A 25,828-nucleotide genomic window follows, 5' to 3' on the forward strand; every position below is an offset into this window, starting at 1 on the left:
AATACTGGCATACGACATTTCTCCAGTTTTTTTCCCGCGGCGATCGAACAACACGCACGATGCAAAAGTCTGACCCTCGATGGTTGGATCGAAGCAAAAGTTTCTCCTGTCGTCGATTCTGCCCATTACCAAGAACTTACTATGGCCGCGGCTGGATAACGCAAAGAGGAGGAGAGTACGCTGGCACGGATTAATTTATGCCGATCGCGGTGGTAGACGCGTCTGTATGTACTTATGTACGTGGGCAAAACGTTCGAGCGTGTAAGAAGGTGCACGGACACTTTCTCCACGGTCGAGGTCTTCCATATATACATACATACATACAACGGGCCCCGACTTCCTTCCATAATATAACAGATACGACTTTCTCCGATTTTGCAGCGGCAGCCGCGTGCTCCTAGCCACGTTGCGTCATGTCGAGCGTGGGCAACACAATGACAAAGCGAAACACAGTATGTAATGCGGAGGTGTCAACGAAATATTAGGGAACTTTATTCGTAATACCGACGGATTAGATCCTTTATTACTTTCCCTAATTTGAAGTCTAAGTTGCGATTGTACGTTTAGTAGTATTTCGTTGGAAAAATTTCGTAACTTGGATGGATTTCTATTAATTTCGTTTGCGTTGCAGCGTTCGAGGGAGGACGGTGCTGGAATAACAACAAGGATGTAACAAAATATTACTCAACTTTATTTGTAACGGCAGTGGTTAACAAAGAAAGGTAACAACAACGTGTATAAAAAGAAGAAGATAATATACATAATGATAGAACTTAGGATTAGGGTCATACGTGGGCACCTTAATGAAACAACTGGGAAGAAGGGCCGTGTCAGTCGATTAGATTCTCCAGAAACTTAACTCCCTAAAACTTATCTATCGTACAAGTAAGGTAATATATACAGCGGCTTATGTTACAATACTCTATGAAAAAAATTGTTTGTTTGTACAAGCTTTACTCAATTTTATCAGCGTTTTGGGAAGGCGAAGTTCGCGCTGCTTTGATTGGTCGGCGCTGGTGGAGGTACCAAGTCCTGGCTGAGCGATGGAGCTTCCGTCTTGGACGATCTGTCCCACCTGACCTTATTTTCATCGACCTGACGTTGTTGCTGCTGGCCTTGAGCGTTCTGCTTAGCTGATGCTTCGGAACTATACGGTACAACCTGGCTACCTTGAGCTTGACTACTGTCCTTTCGATCCTCCCATCCGTGATGATGCGGATGATGGTCCTCTGCAGGGAACCATTCCGAAATCCAGACGGGTTTCCAAATCTTCTTCCAAGCTGGTACCCAAATTTCTTTCCAGGCAGGTACCCAAATCTGTTTCCAAGCCTCCTTCCAGGATAACTTTTTATCCGGCACCCATTCCAACTTCTTGTCCGTCTTCCAGATTTGTTTCCAAGCTTCCTTCCATTCCAATTTTTTATCAGGTACCCAGATCAGCTTTTTGGATGGTTTCCAGATTTGCTTCCACTCTTCCTTCCAGATCAACTTCTTGTCATCCACCCAGATCTGTTTCTTTGCTGGCTTCCAGATTTGTTTCCAAGCTTCTACCCACTCGAGTTTCTTGTCTGGTACCCAGATTTGTTTTTTAGCCGGTTTCCAATACTTTTTCCAAAGCGGCTTCCAGATCAGTTTCTTCTTCCAAAGGTCGTGACTGGTGTATTCCCAGCCGTGGTGATCGGTGCCGTGGTAATGTTCACCTGGAATGCCAATTTTCACCCACTCTGGGATCCAAATCTTCTTCCAAGCGGGTACCTGAATTTCCTTCCAAGCTGGCACTTGAATTTCCTTCCAAACGGGCTTCCAGATCTTTTTCCATGCAGGTACCTGTATTTCTTTCCACGCTGGAACCTTGATGGGCTTCCAAACAGGCTTCCAGACCTTCTTCCACGCTGGTACTTGAATTTCTTTCCACACTGGTACTTGGATCTCTTTCCATACGGGTTTCCAAATTTTCTTCCAAGCTGGTACCTGAATGTCCTTCCATACAGCCTTCTGCGTTGGCACCCATATGGGCTTCCAGATCTTTTTCCACGCAGGTTTCCAAATCTGTTTCTTAGCCGGTTTCCAGATCTTCTTCCAGCCTGGTTTCCAAATCAGCTTCTTCTTCCAGTAACCATGGTCGTGATGATGGTCATCGTGGTGTTCGTCCCCTGCTCCACCGGCGTCACCACCTCCGATATCGCCACCTCCGATATCGCCACCTCCAGAATGGCCAAAGCCACCGCCAATGTCACCACCACCACCACCTCCGGAATGACCATAGCCGCCGCCAATGTCACCACCGTAACCTCCTGAATCTCCACCGTGGCCACCGAAGTCTCCACCGTGACCACCAAAGTCTCCACCATAGCCAGTACCTACATCTCCACCATGACCACCTGCGTCACCACCCCATCGCTTCTGAGCCGCTGTGCCATATCTGCGTACAATGATTTCATAATTAATTAATATTCTATTCAGATGTTGCAGTAGATAATTATATGTACATATAAAATATGTAGTACAAGCTTTGGGACGTACGGTATTTGCTGCTGAGACTTCTGCTGTTGCAGCTGATTCTGATCCAATGCCTTGCTCGCCACCAGAGCGACTTGCAGTAGCACCACTAGTGCAGCCTGTAAACAAGATAATTACATGGGTATGAAATTTCACCGATCGTATCGTCTTAATGAACATTTGAACTGTGCAACTTGGCGTGTTCGTTCTATTTAGGTAAGCGAAGCGCTTGGCTCATAGAGAAATCTCTTATTTTTTTCACGACAACATTCTTGATGTTACTATTAACAGTTATTCGTTTATGGAATCACTTTCGAAACTAGCCGTCGATAAACAAGCAAACACGTTCATTGATGGTTGTTGAAAAAATTGTTGTATCAAGAAAAGAATACATATACATTTATGAAGATGATCTATTCTGAAAACAATTCTGTATTCGGCAAGGTACCGTTACGCTTCCTGAAATAACAAGGTAATACAAATTAAATAATTCTAAAACGTGAATTAAACATTCGCATTAGAATCTACATTTCAGAATTGAAGTTGCATCAACCCTCTGAATAAAATGTGTCTGAAGCATTCAGTGTTCATCCAATCGGTAAATGGTAATCGGTATTGGTCTTTCAATGATCTCGAACACGACGTTCTTGACAATCGGTTGATCACCATTCGTCGATCGTGACACTCGCTACTTACTCCAGATACGATGCATCACCGTTTCGAACCGAACGCACCCCCTTTTTTTAGTAGTATCGTTGAAGAACAATCAATTACGATCGTCACCAGATTTATATTAGAGTATAACTGAGACTTATTTAAATAGAAACTGACCGCGCATCCCGGGCGAATCCTCATATTTTCTCGCAATGCCGCCCGTCGGGCTCGGGCTGCGTACTCTTGTTCCCTAAGTGCAGGAAAACGTAAGTTACTTCGCCCAATCAGCGGAACGCCGTAGTTATATAGGCACGTATTCCTCCCCCAGTGCTATCGTGGTGTGCTGGGCCAGATACTGCGAAGGTGGTGGTAAAGTCGTCCTGGTGGAGGAGGTAGTTCGCATAGTTGGAGGAAAGGAAGTCGCGATGGTGGTGGGTCCCAACGGACTCGCGTTTCGAAAAGCTCGTACCTTGGATAGCGATGGGGCCGATCTTGTTCATTGTGCAAAAAGACTTTTACTTGTATTTCACACTTTAACTTTTATTTTCAGATCTTTGGCTGTCTGTCGGTGATATTGAGATGAATATATGATGATGATGATGATGATGATGATGATGAATACACTCGTGTCTTCTCCCTGAATTCTGAATCCAAGTTCCAATTAATTTGATGAAATTCATCTTGTAATCTATCAGTTGGTCAATTCTATTTTTACAAATTTTACATTATCATCTATTTAATGTAAACAATTTCAATTTTATCTAACTATTTTTTAATCTAACCAGTTACATTATATTTCAGGTGTTGAACTCCCATGAGATTAATTGATTGAATACTTTCCATGGTATCAAGAGGAAATTGAACCCATCGCTACGTCCGTTCTCCTTCTTCCTTGCTGTTGTCCACCTCCTACGATCGCCTCCTGGCGATCTTACTTGATACCACGGTTGCCCATCGTTCCGGAGAAAGTGATCGGGAACACGATGATCCGGTCGAGCGAGTCGAGCGGTTTCGTTCTGTTGCTATTTACACGGCTCTGTCCGGCAAAGGCGAAGTTCACGGGGAGGCAAGGTTATGCAGCAAGGTTATACCTGGTGATCCAGATTACCTGACAACGAGAGAGTGGTGGAAAGAGATCGAGCGCGGCACCGTGGCGTTTGATGAATCCTTTTATTTTTTCTACCGTAGACCGGTAGGTTTAATCGATTTCAGAATGGCGCCGCCGCGCCCCGCCGTGCCGGTCCTGTCCTGTCCGGGTTTCTCTTCCGGGAAGGCCCCGGGGCTGGACCATTGCCGCTTTTCCTTTCATGTATTCTGTCTTCGGTGAAGATTGCCCTGAAGGGAGGATCGGTGAAGAAATGTTAGAGATCGACAGATAGAAATAGTAAATGGTAAAAGTTCATTGTCCCACAGGTGAATTTCACTTTGCTTTTAGAAGGGTCATTCTTCTCCTGGGGATGTCAGGAATAACAAACCTATTGAAATTTCATATAATTAAAGCATTATTATATTTTTTATTTGGAGCAGTAATACCTATATTATAAGCTGCATTAGATACGTGAAGTATGCATAATTATAATAAAAGCGTGAAAAGTGTCGCCATGGAAAATCGAGAAGCTAATTATCGCTGCTAGGCACGAGACGTCTCGTTCCCCTTCGCGATGAATGATTATAAGCTTCCAGAGTTCGCAGGATTTCTATCGATTCCTCTTTCATTAATTAGGCATTCAAACATTAACTTTTATTGCTCGTTAAGTGATTTAATCCCAGCCGACAAAGCTACATCGTGTTTATAATCAGCTTACATAATTAAATGTTTTTGTCAAGGTCGTTAAAAGTTTGTCACGATATGTAAAGAAGATGTACATACATGTTCTTTTTTTAGGAGTATCAGATGTCCCCTGGAAGATTCTTCCTCCGTGTTATGACCGATAAGTTTTCGCAAGATTGAATCTTCTTAAAAGGAACAGCACCCATCGTATTCTCACGAGACCGTGTTGTGTTTTATTTGAAAAGCTCGTAATCACGAATACCTGCACGGGTGAAAGTACATACCGAAGCTGAAAAGAAGAAAATTTATAACGTAAAAGCAACGAGTATGCCATCCAAGGAATTACGAGGCAAATTTTACGGAGGCGAGCAATTACGAGATACAGGTCAATTTCACTGGATCAATTTTGCAATTTAACGGAATGATAAACCGGCTGAAAAGAATCAAACATTTTGTCTCTGTTCCTTTTAGCTCGACCCTAGAACTACCGCCTTTGGAGGATGAAACACAATCGGCTATACATATATTTCGGCAGAAGAACCTTCATGAATTTTGTAGTTTAAAATAAGAATTTTAGTGTTACCTCGAATGATTTGATGCTTCTAGAATTTGAAAGCTAAACGATGTTTCAGGAAGTACTGTGACGAGTCACTCGGCTCGATTTGCTAACAAGCTAAAAGCGATAAGTGGTTAAATTCGCACGAGATACATCGTCATTGTACCTGTATATGTATTCGTCGAATGAAAGCGAATTCTTTACTCTACGATAGAGAGCCAGATAACTGGGAATACATGAAATTGCTAGGATCCGTTCCAGCTATTCCGGTTCGTAAATCGTTTAATCGTAAGATTGCTCCAGATTTTGGACTCCTACTCCTTATCGAAGTAAAAAATCCGAACATACCATATATGTATTTCACCTGTCTAGTTTCTGTTTGGTTTAATCAATTTTGTTTTTAGCATGCGAAGAAATCTTGATTAATTTGCATAATATTCTTCCAGGATGTTTAACAGGATGGAGGAGGTGTCGAATCGGCGGACCAACCCTAGAAATTTCTAAGTTCTAAGTGTGATTTACAGGAAGAGGAAACGTTATAGGTAATGCTAACGCGTGGGCAGAACTAGAAGAACGGCGTTTGAAACATTCCAAAGACCCGATAGTAAATAGAAGAGCATGTATTTGAGAAATTTTTATTTGCACTCCAAGTGTCAGGTTTATGGACGAGTACCCCACGATTCACTTTCTAAACGTCCGTCCCTCAAGGTAGCCGACGATATCGCTTTTCGAAATGTCTAGCTGTTCGATATTTGGGTTACGTTCGACGACTGAAGTTTCATGGAAAACAAACAATTGCGACAGTTTCTTAGAAAACTTGAGTTCCATTGTTAATACTACACTGAAAATACTATAATTTTCATTTAAAAAAATAATTTCTGTAAAATTTCTTGAAACAGGTAAGGCTCTCCTTCTACAATGAATTAAAATTTTGAAACTGCTCAACATTTCTTCTTTCTGCACTTATTGTCAATCATCTCGAAGGAATGTCATTCCACTTTTCCTGTGCATCAATTCTCTTGAAACCGTGTTTTTGCGAGCCTCACCGAAGTCATGGATAATCAGTTTAAATCTTTACACAAATTTCACCGTCGCGTCGCGTCGCGTCGCGATTTCTTCTTCTCGCTCGCCGTGCCCCTATCTCGAACAACCCACAATACAATCCGTCGAGAGAACGAGCGACTCACAGCGTATAGAAGAAAGTTTTATCCTTCCTATTTTACGCACGATACATATCTTTCGGGTCTACGGTTTCTTCTTACTTCGCGATCATAACATTTTGCTTTCTACCATTAAATGAAAAATGCGACGAATCGTCAATTAAATCATCTTCAATTATCTCCTGGAAAGGATAGAAACGCATCTACGATTCAATTGATATTTACGAAGACGTAGCCGCAGAAGAATATTCTTCAGGATTCAAGAATTAATGAAAACACGTTTCTCGCAGTTTGTACGCGCGTCTAACTTTTTCTTCGCAAAACCGATTAGTTTCTTATTAATCCTCAGGGTACAATTATGTTCTTCTATATCGGAAACCTTTCATTTGTCTTGGACTTTTTACGAGTGTAATTTCGCGCCAGTGAAAGGCGTCGGAGATGATTTCATGCCGGCGCGCGGCGCGCGGCGGTCAAACACGCGCACGTTCACATTGCCATATAAACAAACGGTTATCGCGTTACCTAATCGTTACTACTCGCCATCCATTGTCAATTACCACGTGGCCCAGTATTTTCGCCAATTAAAGCGACGCGACGCGACGACGCGACGGTGCGAATCTATTTCGCTGAAATGGTCGACTTGGACGCCTCAGTTCCTTTTATGAGCCACCGAGGAAAGGATTATAGAAATTATGTATCTCGCCAAGCGCTCCGTTATTAAACGAATTATTCTTAATTCAAAACTTTCATAATCGTCTAAGCTTAGAGTAGAAATAAAATGATGTATTTAAGAATTATGTACTGAAAAATTATTATTTATCGAATCGTACTTTTTTACAAAGACTGTAAAGCAATATTGATTGCATATTTTTCTGTTTAGGATACACATCCGGAGAACCGGATGCGTCGCTCTTATGAGCTTCAGGAAACCACTGCAGAATTGGAGGTTCCTTTTCTTCGCTGTGAGATCTTGAATGAGATTTCAAAACCAGAATGAACAAAGAAACACGGGGACCAGACATAAAATGTAATTGTCAAGAGTGGCATTGGAGAGTGTCAGAATGCGCTAATCGTCTAGCAAGCAGGATCAACTTTCACATATTGTAACAACTTCATGAAGTTCTCAACAAGCAGGAAGCGTTATTATCCCAAGTGACAAGTGGTTTTATTTTAAGCTAGAATTTTTTCTAAAAGAACGTGATACTACTAGAAAAATGTTACGCGTTACTTACGTTTTACTTCAGTTTGAAAGTTATAAGGAATCAAGAAAGCATTGGAAACGCTCTCTTCAAAGGAACAGGCAATCAGGTATATTTGAATAAATTCATTTAGATTTTCTCCACGCCACTATCGCCAAACCAGTGTCGCTATTAAACAGCATCTAAATAATCCCATTAGTTTATCGACAGATGTCAAGCGGTTAAAAGTCAGGCGAGGGATTACAATGTCTTTTATAGTTTCATAGCATAGAGGATCAATGAAGTTTATGCTTTGTCAGTGTATAGAGTAACGTTAAGTGAAAAGAAGTTCAACTATGCTTTTGACTTGGAGAACTTTGGCGCACGACATACATCAATCAACGAAAACCATTAATCATCCATGTCGGTATCGATGAATTTCTACACTCCAAAAAATAATTTATGGAAGTAAATTCCATCTATAGAAACTCCATCGAATTCTAATACTATAACGTTGCACATTTCAGACTGTGATACCAGTGAAACCATGGATAGTGGAATCGAGAGGAAACGCGCGTCACGTATCTCCGAGGTCATCAGGTTCAAACGGCTACCCTCTTCCCATGTGACTCGGTCTTCTCTTTCCTGGTTCTTGGTCACGAGACGATTTCCACGATGGGAAAGTCACGGTCATGTAACGCGGGGACATCCTTTACCGCATCCAAAGAGAAACAGATGCACGAGCTGGCGGTTTTCGATGAGCAAAACGAACCGAGCCTGCACACGCACGCTTCCGCTGTAACGAACGAGTAGAGAGTAGAGGATGCAGAGGAGACGAAACTACCAGGTCGAGAGTGAAACTTAACTGTTCGATGCGCCAACGTGATTGCACCCAATTAAGAAACTCCTTGAATCAACAGTTTTCGAACCGGTGTATCAAGTTCCGTGAGAGAGGTTCAAGAGGCTTCCGCGAAAATATTCTTAAACTAATTAACGAAAAATGAAGACTCAAGTTCTCAGAATGGCTATTTAACTCGTTCACTGAAGAGCGAAGGCTGTGAACATCTGTTGAGAAATAGGTAAATTGAAATGGTAATTTTAATTTTCAATTAATTCTTCTACATTATTAATATAATAGCAACTGCCGGTCACCAGTGACCCCTACAGCATTGTTCAGAAAAAAAGGTATCCTCTGGGAAGACAGAAGCGCGCTTTCCCTGAAAGAAACTCATTAATAATGCATAACCGCGCGTTCTTCTTATATACATATGTGTATATGTACAAAGGAACATGAAATTTTTTCCCATGTTTCGTATGGATTATAAATCCGAGGGACTGCTTATATAACCGTGTGTAATTTTATCGCGGATGCTGGGTCGGATATCTTCAGGAATTTCTATAAATTTTCACATCATCTTCCAACGGCAACTCTCGAGATGTACCTATATGTATAAGTAGAAAAATGATGAACTTCCGGGATACTCGTGCATCGTGCTGGGTATAAGAACATGGATGCATTGCAGACGATACCGATTCGAAAGTGAAACTCGACTTTACGATCAATGATGCACCTTGTCTAAGTGAAATCTCGACGCTTAATCGGCTGTTTGGTTGAATGTCACGGAACGTTCGTTTCTCGTTGATTTTGTTCTAGAAATTACGTTTAGTCTATGAAATGGGTCACGTTCTTAAAGCGTAGCGCTTGTAGTCATTTTTATAAGACCTTGAGATTCGTAAACGATATGCCACAAATGGTATTTTCTGTAACACGCAACAATTTATATTAATTTATAGAAAAGATAAATGTCTCTTTAGTTAAAGTTCACCGTTTCCAATTGAAGTTGAACGTGTCTTGTCTGTCGATGCGATATATTATCGTCTAGTTAGTATTCATGAACGTGTAAATATTGAAGCGCAAAACCAAATACCACGTGGCGTTCGCGAAACAAACATCACCGCTGTTATAATATACACGAGTCTGCGGGCAAGATACGTTTGATCTCAGTTTGAAAGTGAAATTGGTTTCTATCCGTAACCAACGATGCGCGTTATCTAGGTGAAATTACGTTTCTAATAGACAGTGTCATAAACTATCATTATCCGATACATTATCTGATGCATGATTGCATTCACGTGTTACTCGCTCGCTTGGCGGATCGTGTAACGATATTTTTTCTTCTTGTTTATCGAGGCATGTTTGTCGAGCTAATAACACACTTAATTTTTCTAAACGTGATATTTCTTTTTAATCTGGAACTAAGGAAGAATAGATGAAACATTCAACAATATTATTGTTAATTATTATTCTATGAACGAACGAGGTCGAAGCAATTACATTGTTAATTATAATAAGAAAGTTCTAAACACCTATGGTCGCATTGTTGAAAGGAATTATGTCAATGTCTGTCGAAATGTAATATTGCAAAAGAAAGATACTGGATAGATAAGTACTAACGAACGAATAAACAGAATGTATCTTAATTCTTCATTCTTCATTCTTCAATCAAAATAGGTAGAAGGTTCACATTACAATTATTAAAATCTTGCGAAGGTGCTTAGTATGTTATTAGACGACTCGTTTAGTTAATGATGATGTTCATCGATTGCAAATTACTATAAAAATTCAACGTATGAACGATTCGCTTTCTATTGAGTAATACATGTGATCGTGTCCTCGTGGCGTGCCATACATAAAGCATGAACAACTTTCGTTGCTTCGATTTACTACAAGTAGATTAAGACTGCATAGACGTTTCATACATTGCACTCTAAAAAATAATACATATAAGTAGGTATTTAAGCTGTAACATATTCTATAAGAAGTAAATTTTATTTATTTTTCATTTTCTAACAATTGATAATATTTTTCAGATGCAAGCAACTTGAGGACTGGAAAATCACGGCTGTTCTGAAGCTCTCTGTGTAGCTGTAGCCAAGATATACTACGCATCAGGAGTTTCACTCTTCAGCGAAGCCTGACGATAGGAGCTTCTCTTCAAGCTTGTTCGACGGTCATTATACGATAATTGCATTTAGCTTGGCTAACCAAGGTGCTGCTTCCACCTGTAGGTGGACGTTCGAAAGCGATTTTCCTTATCCGACGAGGGAAGCCTGGCGAATCGATGTTTGACGCGTGAGATCACGGCGAAGAAAGTAGAGGAACGATGCTCGCTCGTTATTAAGGTCGAAGTAACGAGGAAGACTGACTGCACTCGTCTTCGTGACCAACTTCTACTGTATTCTTGTGCAGTTGGTTTTTCTTAGACTTACACTAGTATAAATAGAGAAGAAAATGAATAGATGGAAAATAGATGATACTATATTTCTTCAATAGTATCAATTATCTTGTAGATCGTAGATCCTTTGTTCATTTGATCAGTATAGTTAGGAATAGAAACTGCTTAATCGTACAGTATTCAAGAACCAATTCGAATTAATCGATTCACCGAGGGCAAACACTTTTCCGAATGAACCGCGTTTAAAATTAATACCACACTTTTTCTCTCGGCGAAACTTTCTTCTCATCACGCCAATCTCCCATCGTTGATTCACGAAGCATTATTATTTACTGTGAACATCAGATGTTTGGTTCGTTAGGGCTGTCGTGAAAGGTTCCATCAATTGATCACGTATAAAGTTGCATGGACGATTGACGGGTTGTGCTACTTCCGGTGTGTCGTGCAGGAGAACGGAGAAAGTAAAGGTCGTGGACGAGGTGAATCGCGACCCCGAAGATCCACGGATGTGCTGGTTCCCTTGAATCTCATCTTATCCTTAGAAAGCATCTTCCTTCTTCCTTCTTCCTTCTTTCTTCTTGTTACCTCTCAGGCTCTCTTCGTTTCACGATGCTTATGTTAGAAAACCACGCTTTCATCTAGCGCGAGAAAATTAATGTCTACTCGAGGATTGTGTAAGTACTTACTTGTCTCTGAATGGAGTGTGACGGTGGGAATTGAAAGGGATATCTTTGCACTTTTATTTGGGTTACCTCCCAGTGGGTTGGGTTCAGGAAGGAACTAACATCTCCTCAAGAAACAGTTCAACGAAGAACTTAAATTGAATGAAGGTACGGATAAAAAAAGGTGTATTTTATTGTCGTAACATACACAAAGATTGTACAAAAATATCTGTATGTATATACCTGTCTAAACAATTGTTATTTACAAGTAAAAAAAATGATTACATACGTGTCATGAACGGAATCGTCTACAGTCTACAGTCTGTAGACGAATAGTTAGTATTTCTACTGGCTAAGTAATCATTTCATTTCATCCATACAGTACGAACGAAAACTTTTCTTCTCCATGGTTCGAACTTATTCACGTTGTTCGACAATATTTTCCATGGATTTGAAACATTCGAACATCTAGTCCCGGCACACGACGCGACAACGGCCCGATAAACGCACCGCGGCGCGGCCGCGCGGTTTTGAAGCCGACTTTCGACTGGCGGGCCTTTGATCCGAGTCACGACCACATTAACGGAAACTTAACAACGATGACGGGTTTATCGTCCATCAAGATGAGGAAAGATCGAAGACGGTCTCACGACAAGAATTTACTTGTAGCCGTGGTGTTCGTCATGGTGGGGTTCTGCTGGCACCCAAACTTTCTCCCAAACGGGCTTCCATATCTTCTTCCACGCAGGTACCTGTACGTCCTTCCAAACCGGCACCCATTTGCTCTTCCATTCGTCTTTCCATACCTGCTTCTTCTGCGTGACCCAAATTTGCTTTTTCTCTGGTACCCAAACTTGAACCGACTCCTCCTTCCAGACTAACTTCTTGTCGGAAACCCAAACCTGCTTCTTCTCAGTCTTCCAGATCTGTTTCCATTCAGCCTTCCATTCCAGCTTCTTGTCAGTGGCCCAAGCCTGCTTCTTCTCCGTTCTCCAGATCTTCTTCCATACTGGCTTCCAGATCAATTTCTTCTTCCAGAGATCGTGGCTCGTGTATTGCCAGCCATGCTGATCCTTGCCAACGTATTGTTCACCAGGAATACCGACCTTGATCCATTCAGGTACCCAGATTTTCTTCCAGTCCGGCACCTGGACTTCCTTCCATATTGGCACCTGTATTTCCTTCCACACCGGCTTCCAGACCTTCTTCCATGCAGGTACTTGAACTTCCTTCCATGCTGGCACTTGGATCTCCTTCCAGACAGGCTTCTGGACCTTCTTCCAGGCTGATACCTTAACCTCCTTCCAAGCCGGAACCTGAATCTCTTTCCACACTGGAACTTGGACCTTCTTCCATTCTTGCTTCCAAGTCAACTTCTGTTCTGTTTTCCAGATTTGCTTCCATTCCGGCTTCCATGTCAGCTTCTTCTCCCATCTTCCTTGTGGTTGAACAGGAGGTCCATAAGATTGAGATGGCGGTCCATAAGAGGAAGATACTCCTCCACCACTTCCATGATCTCCTCCAAAGGATCCATGGTCTCCACCAAAGGAGCCTTGATCACCTCCGTGGCCACCGCCACTGTGATGATCACTGAAGGACCCACCACTGCTGTATCCTTGGTCGCCACCGAAGGAGCTACCATGGTCAAACGACGATGGGGCACCGTAGGAAGAAGATGGACCTGATGGGGCACCGTAAGACGACGATGGCCCACCGTGAGAGGAAGACGGGCCATCGTAGGACGATGATGGCGCACCGTGAGAGGAAGAAGGTCCCGATGGAGCACCGTAAGACGAAGAAGGTCCGAATGATCCACCGTGAGAGGAAGATCCGGATGGTGCACCGTAAGAAGACGAAGGCAGTGGGGCGCCATAAGAATCAGACGGCGCGTTGTAAGAGCTTTCTACGTTTGGGACTCCATAAGAGGCCGATGGTGGTCCATACTGGCTTGGGGGAGGACTTAACGGAGCTCTAAAATGTACGATATTTATTTCCTTTACAATTCTGATCTCTACGTTGCTAATTATTATTTAATTAATTATTACTTACTCTTTCTTTGTCCTGATTGGATCTCCAAGGGTGGAGACCAAAAAGAAGCAACCTAGGAGTAGCTGAAAAGAAGATCCCAATTATTAACCACAATTATAAAAGAGATAAATTTTCGTGAAAAATGTATTGTTTACGGAAACAGAATTTGAGATCAATTGAATGCAGTAGGAAGAAAGCAAGCAGTGAACGTTACGGCCAGAAATGCAAATGAAGTAACCATGGCACGTTAGTCATCTAGGTGACTGTACCAGCTTCGTAATTACCTAGTAACACAATACTAGCTGCTAAAAATTCATCAACTACCGATAAGATCTGAAACATCAACTTCATACACGAGCATTATACTTAATAATTAGCAGCCTGATTTCAATCTATACTTGGCCTTCGCACGTTATCCTTCCTAACATCGCCTGCCAAGGTGTTAACGTTCAGTAAGTACGACAATCAAGCTATTCTTTTATAAATATCAATCGAAACGACCGGCGACCCACAGGAACAAAATGCGAGAACAAAGAGAGAGAGAGAGAGAGAGAGAACGGTATAAGTACCAACAGTTGATGTCTTTGGAATGATGGATAATATATCTTGCGGGTTTTATGAGCTTGTCCCTCAAAAAATGAAAGTGTCCAAGCGTAAAGTAACGCGAATGGACGTAAACAAGTCCGTGAACGGGGTCGTACGTGGCTCGGTTTATTTTTCTTCCTCTTACAAGCTGAAAGAGGAAACCTCGGCTGATCGTGAAACTCGAGGTTGTTCATTAACGCTGGACCCACGCGAAAGTGGGCCTTCTCAATTTCGTTTTTCACCCCGATCCATACATGTTTCTCTTTTGTCTTTTTTTATTTTCTGCCCTTTGGGCATTCGTCGATCGGTTGCTCGTTCCGCTCCTGTTGCGACGATTACCATCAGCCAAGATGTCAAGATCAAGGACCGACAAGTTTAACGAGCAGAACGTTATCTGATTTTTCATCGTATACCCTCGTTAACATGTATCGTCGTTGTCGATCTAATATAATGAACACGCGGACCGTGGACGCGTTTACGAAAGTAATACAAAAGATGAATGGAAAGTGACCCGTGGATGTTACGTTAACGATAGAAAGGGAAAAGTGTAATGTGCCGTGGTACTTTCGATGCGTTCGACGACGCTCTCCAACGTTAGAATTTTCATTTGCAAGAGGAATACTAACGAAGTTACATTTGACAATGTAACTTACATGCAACACTGTGCCTTTCCTGAAGGAAGATGGTCAGAGGAAGAAACAAGAAAAGGTAAATGGGCCTAGAAAATATCTTTGGTGCAGTTTCACGAGAGATGATCATTCGAGGCACGAGTAAATACGTTGCTCGACTTTCCATTCTGCACGACGAGAATACCTACATACTTAGGTACAGCGCCTAGAAAATAGACAACATAATTAAAATCTATCCATGTTCCTATCATAGGTACAGGAACCAAACCTAAATTTGCCCCTAATTTATTGAAACTCTTTCAATAACTAACAACTAAGATAGCTCTTTCTATCATGGCACTCAACGTGTTAACAATCTGAACGGAACAGTTCACTACTTGATCATCGGTATCTATGCGGTTATCACTCCTCCACGTGCAACAATAATCTCACAATTCACAGCAGGTGCACTGGGTACACGAGTTATCGAAGAACCAAAGAGTCCATTAGAATTAGTAAGAGGGTGGCAAGTATACTTGTTATACTTGTTATACTTGTTACACTGACCAGGCTAGACCGCATCTTCACAACAGAGATGTGTGTCGTTTACACAGCGGCAGACGAGAAAAAACGGCAACTGCTGCCGCCTTCTTTTTTCTTTTTTTTTTTTGTTACGGTTCGTCACTTTTCTGACGAATTCCTCGTGGTACCGGGGCCTTTTATAGCGAACGTTCCTCCGCCTAAGCGTCTAGTCGCCCTAAGCATAAAAGACACGTCGAGGAGGGGTACCATAGAGTAGCTTCGCGATGCAATATGGGGGTCCCAACGCTACATCCTGAACTCTCTTCCTCTGGAGGGGATCTTAACTTTGCTTGGTTACTCGTCGGCCAGAAGGTAAAAGGGGCATTTAGGTGCTACCAGCGAACCTGACACGAAACGTGAATTTTTTCATAACATTGTTCTACGATCGCTTCACTTTTTTCCCACGTGTACGCTTTCGAACTGTCGTCATTAGCCGACACCTTGAAGAACTAGAAGATCGTGTGGTTACATTACAATAGCTCCTTCTATAAGGTAATCTGTTAATTTGCTTGAAGCAATCCAAGTAAGATAACGCTTGATACGTTCATTGATGTTTCTTTCAATTATTAATGTCATTAATAATGCCCTCTTTATCTGGAATTAATAAAATCTGAGAAGTTGTTTAAACGAGTGCACCTTCGAGGATGCAACCGGAGCGAAAGAAGAAAACAATATCCGTCAACACGAAGTTGGTTCACCAGAGAAGATAACGTGACTCGACGAATGCTGGTATTCAATCGTGAACAGAAATTAGCGTTGGGTGATTGTGCAGTTGTTTGCTTTCACTGATACCTACCACTGTTCGGGCATTTTATGCAATTGTTACTAACCAATCTTCCATGTGTAATGCCGGGAAAGTGGTTTATAAATTACCCATCAATTCACGCCTGACCCATCCTAAAACTAATTCTAGATTAGATTTACAATATAATTCATAGTAATAACAAAAATGTAAGTACTCTCCTGAATTGACTGCAGGATATTTAACTATTTAATTCATTTTCTCACTGTTTCACAATGGGTCTCAAAGGAGCCAGTTTTCATTGTCCAAGGGTTAATACAGTCTTCCTCGCGTTTCTAATTCATTCCGGTTTTGATTTCCGTGTCGTGGTTCAGGTAGTTACCAATTCCTGGCTCAACTCGTGCGGTCTTTTAGCCCTCCGGACAAGTTTCGGGGGTCCACGTGTCTTCAACAGGATCTCGCGCGTTGCCCAACTGAATCGCCCTGGGCACCAGAACACAGATTACGCAACCATGAAGAAAAGATTAGATGCAATGTGAGAGTTGCCACGAACGAGGAATGGGAACGAAATTATCGGTCGTGCACCGTATAAAATATTAATGACCCTCAGGAGCTCGCGAAATTTGCTTGCGTGCCACGGAAACCCGACGGGATCTTCGGTTTACGGTGAAACTACAATTTTTAGGCGATTCGAAAGCAGCAAAAAGAGGAGAAAGAAATCGAGGAAAGAGAGAAAAAAGAAGCAAGTAGCTCGAGAAAGATATAAGGAGAAATTGTTATCGATGACCGTCAAATCGGTGTCACGCTTATACTGAATTTGATTTACATTTCCTTTACAATTTCAAACGATCAATTTCCTAATTAATTTCCCCTTAAATATTCGTATTCTAATCGGTGACTTAATCAAGCGATAGTAATTAAAGTTTACGTACGAGGTGATCTGAAGAAAGCAATTACATATTAGGTAGTTCACGAATCTCGCTGGTATTTTCCAAGTTGGCCTACTGCTTCTTTCTCATCTAACTCTTTCACAACCTCTTCCTAACATTTAGAAAATAAATCTTTGAGAAACCGATGAGCAAAACATTCGGTGTCATGGTCGTCATGGTTTCTTTTACAATTATACAGGAATCGCCACGAAAACGAGCTTGAATTCATTATAACGATATACACAGTGACTCAACATTTGGAATATTTTATTAGTTCAAAAACACGCGACGTGAATAATTATTGAAATCTGTGTAAATATACTAAACTGATGCTTCAAGTTCAAGAACAAAATAACGTCAATATAAAAGTATATGCATATGTAACTAGAAATTTCTTATTTATGCTAATCCTTTAAGAATCTGCAGAAGGAAGAAGTATTGATCACTGCAGGCTCCATAGAAGAGGAAGTTGTTTGAAGCATCCAAGGCGGGTGTATCTTCCTTCCTGAAAGTACATACATCTAATTGCCTTAGGATGTAAGTTACATGAAAAAGGAGAAATGCATCGCAAAACATGAGTAAGAAAAGAAGCTCACGAACACGAATACAAAGACTTGATTTTACCATTGGCAGAGTCACTTTGACTTTCATTTCATTCTGCTCGCGACTACCTTCCTTCGCTGAGACATTAATCGATTTGATACCTTTCACCGAGTCATCTTCTGCTTCCGTGGCTATCAAAATGGCTCGAAATTAATACCATAGTATCTTCATGACCTTTCGATTGAAACAGATCGTTGCGTTAACGTATTATTTTCCATAGAACCACACGACTGGAAAAACGATATAGAATACACCGATAAGGACTTTTTAAACACAAAGTTATTAACAATAGTCTGACTATATATATTCATTTTCCTGAATCCCATTATTCTAATTTGCGAAACTGGTAATTGCAAATATGTATACGTTTCGTTTTTCGCGTAGTGATCTTTTACCACAGAATTATTGGAAAAGTATTCATTTAAATGGCTGAATAGACCTCGTTGCAGGGAAAACATTGCAGAATAATGACGCGAGTTTCTCGCTTCCAATAAAAGTACCGTTGATCATCTTCATGTCAGGTGAAGACCGTGAGATTCTCCTCCCTGCTTCACATTTTCAAGTGAAAGTTCAAGTAAACTCGGTGAAATAATAATTCTTGTTCATTTCCGGGGTTAGTAGAAATTTTAATTTAATTACGAGCGAAATGTTAATCGTCGGTTTAAATATACCGCGGTAATCTATACGTAATACATATGTATCGATTTACATATTTACTTCTATGTTCCAATAAGAGTTACTCCAATCGTATTTTTCATAGAAATCTACAGTATAATATTTCTAGTAAGAATATGATTATTTAAGTACAAAGTTCGACAATTACCGCTGAAAGTTTTACATTCATTAGATTCATGTTCGGGTCGCTTTGACTTTCTTTCAATTTAGGGTTGCAGCTGTCTTCTCCCCATTTTAAAATTCCAAAGGATAATGGCACTGCTTACTTTCACTGCGCCTGGAGCATGTACGATTGCCAATGGAGTTTGAATCATTTTACAAAACATGCAAAATCATCGTACTTCGTAATTTAAGAGCTCCTAGTTTCATAGCTACAAAAAAAAGAAGAAAAAAAAGTTCTTACGCATTCAGTTTTTATGCATTCTAAGTCGTGTCGAAATATATATATATATATATGTATATGATTTAATAATATCAGCATAAGATTTCTCATACTTTGTAACTTGATCAATTAAAACTGACATAACGATTATGAAACATATCATAACCAATAAGTAGAAAGTATTTAATGTCCTGTCTACTTTCGACCAACGTAGAAAAGGTTAGCATTGAGACCAAGGTACATACACAGAATTTTTCGAGAATATATACGAAATAGATTTCACTTTTTTACTGCTATCCTTTAAAAAACAAATTTAGAAACCCTTTTCACTACTTTCGAGAAAGTGTTTGAAATTTATGGGTTGTTTATCTTGTATGTTACGCATCGATAGGAGGTAACTTCGCGTCAAACGCGATATTTTGACGCGTGTTTTTCAAATATAACCTTAAACGGTGCGGTGCGCGTTCGAATGATACAAAATTAAATAATTTCTTAATTACAGATAATGATAAATGGAGGAGAAATTCTTGAGACGTACCAGTACACCTGTAATTTATTGAAAATAATTGACATAGCAGCCAAGTAAAGCATTTTACTTATTTCAAGTCTGTAAAATTTCGCGCTTCGTTGTTTCTTACGATGGCCAGAAGAAATATAAAAGGTCTCCCTGGTAATGTTCTGTATTTTCATTATATTTGTCTATCAAATTTGATCATAACTTTCTATTTTATAATATGAGATTTGCGATGTTTATCTCTGATTTTCTTTAAATAAAACGAAACACTTTTTCTGCATCAAAAGGAACAGGTTTCCATTGCGATCGATTGTCGTCTAAGATCTTTTATGATCGATGAAGATATCTAATCATCGTCAAACATCGTTAGAAGGCACGAAGTGAACAGCTGGAGAAAGTGACTTTTAACTAATCCTATTTTTAATGGCTACGTCATTCACTGACGAGAAAAGAAAAAATTTTCAGCTGGTACCAGGTATCTTTCTTTTCGAATACTCTTTAAGGATCTATACTTTCAACCATTTCTATACAAGAAAATGCTTATTGAGGATCTTAAACGATTTTTATAACCTTATTTATGAGTACGTGAGGTTATTTATTACTCGTACGCGTTCATATTTATTTGTCGCGGAGGAGAAAGGTCTATAGAACGATTACAATATCATGTAACGTTATGGTAAAGGAAGTAAGAGTAACTTGATTGATTTACAATGACTTCTATATGTACAATATCTTATAAATTTACGGATAATTTATTCATATCAATTTTGTATCAAAGCACATAATAGTCAGGGCCGGACCTGAGATTTCGGGGGTCTAACCGTAAGTCAAGCTCCGAAAAAGGGCCCCTTCGCGTATATTATATGACATAAAAAAAGTAATTTAGACTTGCATTTACATGCAATTAATATTCAAGTAAACAATACTCTTCTTCAATTCTTAGACGCAAAATCGTCTGCCTAAGCTCAGGGCCAGACAATAGTCTATAAAAAATTGTTGTAGGTGAGAAAGTTCTTGATCTAACCAGGAAGTTCGATTCAAAATGACTACCGAACGTTAGTTTCCTATATAACACGTTAGAAGTTTCTGCGGGCGATTCTGCTGGCAGCTTGTGCAATCGATCAACCTGCTCGTTGCGTACACGTGTATAGTTGGCCACATTTGTAACATTGTATAGGAATTCTTCATTACATGACTTCTTCGACCCGATTCCTTGACCTCACGATTCCGATGTCTGGTTTTTTCTTCTTACCTTTGAATTTCAAAGATCGTAAATCGGTTTCGTAAGTTTCACGGTAAAAGTAATGTCCAAATTTAACTCTTTTTTGTTTTTTAAGTACTTTAAAGTTTTCTAATTTTTTACAGGTAGGAAGTATGAAAAATTAAGGAAAGAGAAGTAATTTGAACGAGAGAGGATTCGTCCGTAATATCGGATTAATTTGCAGAACGCATGAGAGGCGTTAAAAAGAAAAAATGTATGCGAATGAAAGTAACATCTTTCTGTACGTCTTAATGAGTCGTGTTTACATGAAAGTCTTAAACGTCTTCCGGCATGGCAGTCGCATCAAGCTAAGCTTTGTTTCACGATTACTGTTGCGATAGGGCTAGCCATAATGGTCGAAGGAAACAACTCTAAAATATTCACGCCGACAGCTCTTCCGGTTTGTCGCTTCCGACCCGGAGGATACTGTTATGGCTTTCCTGTAAATGGTTTCTTATATGTATGTTGTATAACAAGTATTAATCAACAAGGTATATTTAACACCGAATACTAGAAGTGATTTGATGATGTTTATTACAGATTCAACGAACACTGTTTGAGTAAATATTTCTGTCACTTTTTATCGCGCATAAAGCAATAGGATTAGGATAAACTAGTCCGCAGCTTTTGTTTCTTTGGAGGCGTGTCTGTGGAAATATACGATACCAATCTGTTCCACGCCATTCGTCTGCTAAGGTAAACTAACTTCGGTCATTAAAATTCGCCAAAAATACACGATCGATGCTGTTTCGTGTTTTCGGAAATTAAATTTCACTGCTGACATATCCGTTTAACAAACTTTATTCCTTTTCAAATATATTTAAACTTATCTTTATAGTACCATTTCTTCTTTTTCTTTTTAATATTCATGTATATTCATAAGAAATGACGTAAAGAAATATTTTTTTTTTGCACACAGAGCGTTAGTCGTTACGAATTTGTAACCTTTCCTAGGAAGGTTGTATCGTCAAACTGTTTTATACATATATTTATTGCAATTGTCCAGGAATACAAGGTAGATTAAACGTGTTAGAAACTCTTGACATTATTTGCACGCAATAACGACTCTACGACTATGTACAATAAGCGCGTACCATGATTTTGCATTTGTATGAATAGCCAAATAGCCACGTGAGCAGCAAGACGATTCGACTGAAATTACAACATTTACAGTCTGTCTTTTCCTAAACTATTGGTCAGTAGTAAATGTTGGTAACTCAAGAAAGTGTCCCTGCCGATGAATTTTTGAATTTATTCAAAACTTTTTTCTATCATAAATCGGTAAGAAATTGTCGGAATTTCGGTAATCTTCGGATTCATTTGTAAAACGAAAGAGAGAAGATAAATATTTGATCAGTATAGCTGTGTAGGATGAGAAAGAAAAAGTGTAGTTCCCTTCCAGGCGTTACGTAAAACACGCAAGTGGAATACTTTTTCGAAAACGCGCAATCCGTGTATCATATAAGTTGCATTTCGTTAAGTGAACAAAGGCTGCAATTAAATATGTATATTTTCCATATTCATACAACGTCGCGTCCCACCCCTGCTCTCACCCTTAATTCGATTCTGAAAGAATCGACATTTATGCTTAAGCGACCTTGTTCGAAAAGCCGCGGAGTTCTTCCTCGCGCTCGTTCATCGCTTTGTCCCTCATTATCGCCTGTTCCTCATTATCTCGATCGTCGCATCCTGTCGGCTATTATTTCTATTATCTTTATTACTTGAACTCATCCGAACAGAACATTAATGATTTGATCGATCTTTCTAATTGTACACCGGCGTCGATATGTAATTGGTCTTGTCAATGAACCTACGTTATCTCCTTTCGAAGGTTCGTTATTAAAGGCCACTTGCCTGGATCGATAAAATTATATCTTCGTCGGTTGAACTTTCACGGTGTAGAAATTAATGATTGCTTCTTATATAAGAGGATAATTTTTTGTTTGATGCTGACATGGAATTCGGATGAAATTGTTTGCTTCTTTCTGAAGAGAATCCTACACCTGGCTTATATAATGATAATTACTTTCAATTTGGAAGTATAGACACAGTCAAGTATTGTGCAACACGAAAAGATCCTGTTCAACCTGAGTACTGTAAGTTATCTCTACCCATAATTCTGAAAAATGATGCATTTAATCGGTTTAATTTACCTCCTTTTCCTTTGTTTCCAGTAATTATGTTCATACTGAGGGAAAACCTACAGCAAATACGTGACAAAGCATACCAATATCAGGAATCACATAATCTACAATTACTAACGCGTGAAAGCGTGTTTCGTCGGGTCAATTGATCGATTGATATTGTCTTAGAGAATACCAAGAGCAAAGGCATACGAGGAAGCAATTGACAAATCGACTTAGGTTCAGTTCCTATTCGTTTATTTCAACTTCAAAACTGAAACTAGATTAAAATTAAATTCTTCTAACGTTTGGATGATAAAATTTCTGTGATTGTACCGTTTTATTCGTCCACCTGTGTGGCAAACATTGAGAAATACATATAATATATTTCTTTTTAATCGTGCTTCAACGACGAATACTCGAGCGATGACGATGTCACTTTCTCCGTTGTAACTATTTTTCACTTTCAACGTACGTACGCGTTCAATGCGCGATAGAGAGCATTTCTCCGTTGTTGAGTATCAATTTATTCAAAGTAATAATTATGGTATCAATTACCATTAACTTCGATCGTTACCATCGCTCTCTTTCCAGAGAAAATTACTGTACAACTTTATCTATGTATGTACATAGCTGCTTGACGCTGCTTGACGCTGCTTGACACCTTCAATTTCTTAATCGTTCCAATCATGAACATTGATTAGATTTGTCCGCTTCTGTAATTTAAGATAAACAACTGTTAATCAGAAGTACAACGTCACTTTTTTGTCATTGTTACATAGCATGAAATACGCTAAACAAGCAATTCAATTATTAGCCAACCCGTATCTAACAATTGAAAAATCTTGATAAGGGGGCTATTTTGTCACTTTTGTACAGGCGAAACGTTGTCGAGTAAGAATTGTCGAAAAAATTCTTGCGCCATTGTGTTTTTTAGTGGGTCAAAATCTCAACGAATAGCCGAAAAAAAAATTTTTTTTTCCTTTTCTTTTTGCCACTTCCGACCTGACCGGAAATGGCCGAAAAAGGGTTGGCTCTAAAGCGAATCTCGCTCCAGTTCACTTTAGCTTGTTAAGAACATTGTCTGTGTTTCAGACACAGTGATGCGAAGAAAAGGAAAGGTGATTGAAAAGAATCATTCAAACATACTTGCACTGGTTCGCATTGCAATAGGTAGGAAGATTGAAGGTTCAGACTATACGATAAAAGACTGTTCGTGACCAGGATCTTTAGAACGATACCGTGCTACATTTCCTCAACTTCGTAGCACAACCAATTGCGTAACCTGTTACACGCATCGATCATGTTGTAAAAGACTGGCTGCTAGATATAATAGACACGTACCTCTAATCCTAGTTTTCTAACGGAAGTCAAGTAAATATTGTATAAACGAATTTTAATTGAACGGTGAGGTCGAGTGTGTTTAAAGTATTCTTCATTGTGATTTTCCCCGTCGCAGTCATCAGGGACACCGGTGGTTGTCGAAATTTTGCGAAAAACATGCAATTTTACGAACTTGTTTCTGGGAATGATCATTTAACCGCGATTTCTCTTTTTCAAGACAATCGGAGACAGTGACAAAAATAAGCTTTGCTTCTGAAGGAAACGGTAGTCTATTTATTTAATTGTTACCCAGCGAGTATTTGCCTTTGATTACACATTTGTTGAAGTACTTGTTTAATTAATACATTTAATAAGTAGGTCGTTCTTGAAATACCCTTCTTCACTTTTTGTCTTCTTTTTCAGGGGACCTAATGCACATGATTGAAATTACTTTGTTTGAAGTATGAAGAGGAAAGAATTATTTCCCAGGCAGGAAAAAGGTAATGAAATTTCACTGGTACAAAGATGAACGTGTTAATTGGTGCTCGGTTTGTCTCGTTCACTTTCCCGATGTACATATGTATATATGTATGTATGCATGTATGCATGTATGTATGCTGCTCGTTCGACGTCGCGGGAAAGATCGTGGAGATAATGATAAAGTGAAAACGTACCTTTCGCAATTATTCCCAAATACTTTTCTCGCTCTCATTTATATAATATAGCGTGAATAATTCGACTGGAAGTCGGTCATCCTCGGAAACGTTAAAATTTGTATATGTAAATAAGGAAGGTAATGCTAGCAAGATTAAAAAAAAAAAAAATTTCTATATCTCGTTATTAACACGTTAAATTTTTAGCAATCTAATGTCTCCAGGTACTAAGATTGCACTGAAGTCAATGTAGAAAACAGCATCGAAAGATATTTGAAGAATTTCGTCGTGGTGGAGAAACGAAATTCCATGGAGAGGAAATCTTTATCCAGCAGCAGTGAATTATTCATTGATCGCATCAATAGTTTCCAGCCTCGGCGAATCTACGTTCACATTCCAGAATCATGGCACAGAAACGAAGCAGTTCCTGTTCTGTCGGTTCTAGCAAAGTGGCACGATTACATCAATGTCACCAAAACCGAGAAACAGACGGGTTCTTCAAGTTTTTTCGGGAATTCACCGTGAATTTTACTTTCCTCCTTGAGACTTGATTTCACGAACAACTCATTTATATCGGCATGCAGTCGTCATAATCGACCATTCCCCTCGTCCAAACAGATCAATGATTTTTCATTATCATTTCCGTTAATCAATCGATGTCGATGATCTATCCGTGAAAATCAACGAAGGTGTTCAAGGTGTTTGGAAACCTGGAGAAATTGTCAGGAAAAGAGTTTCATTCTATTCGTGAAGTATTTCAAATGAAACAAATTAATAAGAATCAATTTAATATGTCGAAGTCTTCTGATTGCAACAGATTGAGACATCAACGAATGGGGAATTTTTGAACGCAAGAATTAATCAATCCCTGTGTATCTAATCGATCGCTCTCTAATGAAAGATAAGACTATCCTGTCCAGAATAACACTGTTTAACATTTTACGCTCTGTCGACAACGACGTCGTACCTATACGGCTTTAGCAATAAATGAATGCATATTTAAAAAAAAAGCGAACCAACCTTGAGCATCGCCAAAGCAATTGCAAATATAATTATTCGAAGACGGTTCGGAGTTAGATGTTCACAAATATGGACACTACACTT

The 25,828-nt window shown here is 39.7% G+C and overlaps 2 protein-coding genes and 2 long non-coding RNA genes across 13 annotated transcripts; 2 read left to right on the plus strand and 2 right to left on the minus strand.

Moving 5' to 3' along the window:
• Positions 1 to 670: 670 nt before the first annotated feature.
• Positions 671 to 7,930, minus strand: LOC114882651. Of its 5 annotated transcripts, none has more exons than XM_046285884.1 (3): positions 7,873 to 7,930; positions 3,331 to 5,213; positions 671 to 2,618 (listed from the first exon to the last, which is right to left on the minus strand). In XM_046285884.1, the coding sequence occupies exons 2-3, from the start codon at positions 3,335 to 3,337 to the stop codon at positions 967 to 969; spliced, it is 1,659 nt and encodes a 552-aa protein (XP_046141840.1). In that variant the 5' UTR covers positions 3,338 to 5,213; positions 7,873 to 7,930; the 3' UTR covers positions 671 to 966. The 5 variants fall into 5 exon arrangements, with proteins under 5 accessions (XP_046141840.1, XP_046141839.1, XP_046141838.1 ...); XM_046285883.1 differs by lacking the exon at positions 7,873 to 7,930 and adding an exon at positions 7,198 to 7,310; XM_046285882.1 differs by lacking the exon at positions 7,873 to 7,930 and adding an exon at positions 5,508 to 5,579.
• On the plus strand, positions 7,322 to 13,187 carry LOC114882658. Of its 5 annotated transcripts, XR_003790463.1 has the most exons (6): positions 7,322 to 7,438; positions 7,521 to 7,948; positions 8,039 to 8,241; positions 8,346 to 8,897; positions 10,690 to 10,829; positions 13,109 to 13,187. It is a non-coding gene; the product is annotated as an uncharacterized LOC114882658 (long non-coding RNA). The 5 variants fall into 5 exon arrangements; XR_003790462.2 differs by lacking the exon at positions 13,109 to 13,187 and having other exon boundaries at positions 8,346 to 8,910; positions 10,690 to 12,004; XR_003790461.2 differs by lacking the exon at positions 13,109 to 13,187 and having other exon boundaries at positions 10,690 to 12,004.
• Positions 11,892 to 25,825, minus strand: LOC114882652. Of its 2 annotated transcripts, none has more exons than XM_029199546.2 (3): positions 25,745 to 25,825; positions 13,766 to 13,827; positions 11,892 to 13,687 (listed from the first exon to the last, which is right to left on the minus strand). In XM_029199546.2, the coding sequence occupies exons 1-3, from the start codon at positions 25,751 to 25,753 to the stop codon at positions 12,376 to 12,378; spliced, it is 1,383 nt and encodes a 460-aa protein (XP_029055379.1). In that variant the 5' UTR covers positions 25,754 to 25,825; the 3' UTR covers positions 11,892 to 12,375. The 2 variants fall into 2 exon arrangements, with proteins under 2 accessions (XP_029055379.1, XP_029055378.1); XM_029199545.2 differs by lacking the exon at positions 25,745 to 25,825 and adding an exon at positions 15,505 to 16,291.
• LOC114882659 lies at positions 13,612 to 14,117 on the plus strand. The gene is made up of 2 exons (XR_003790464.1): positions 13,612 to 13,694; positions 13,795 to 14,117. It is a non-coding gene; the product is annotated as an uncharacterized LOC114882659 (long non-coding RNA).
• Positions 25,826 to 25,828: the final 3 nt, after the last annotated feature.

The sequence above is a fragment of the Osmia bicornis genome, chromosome 5 (genome assembly GCF_907164935.1).
Source record: "Osmia bicornis bicornis chromosome 5, iOsmBic2.1, whole genome shotgun sequence".
NCBI lineage: Eukaryota > Metazoa > Arthropoda > Insecta > Hymenoptera > Megachilidae > Osmia > Osmia bicornis.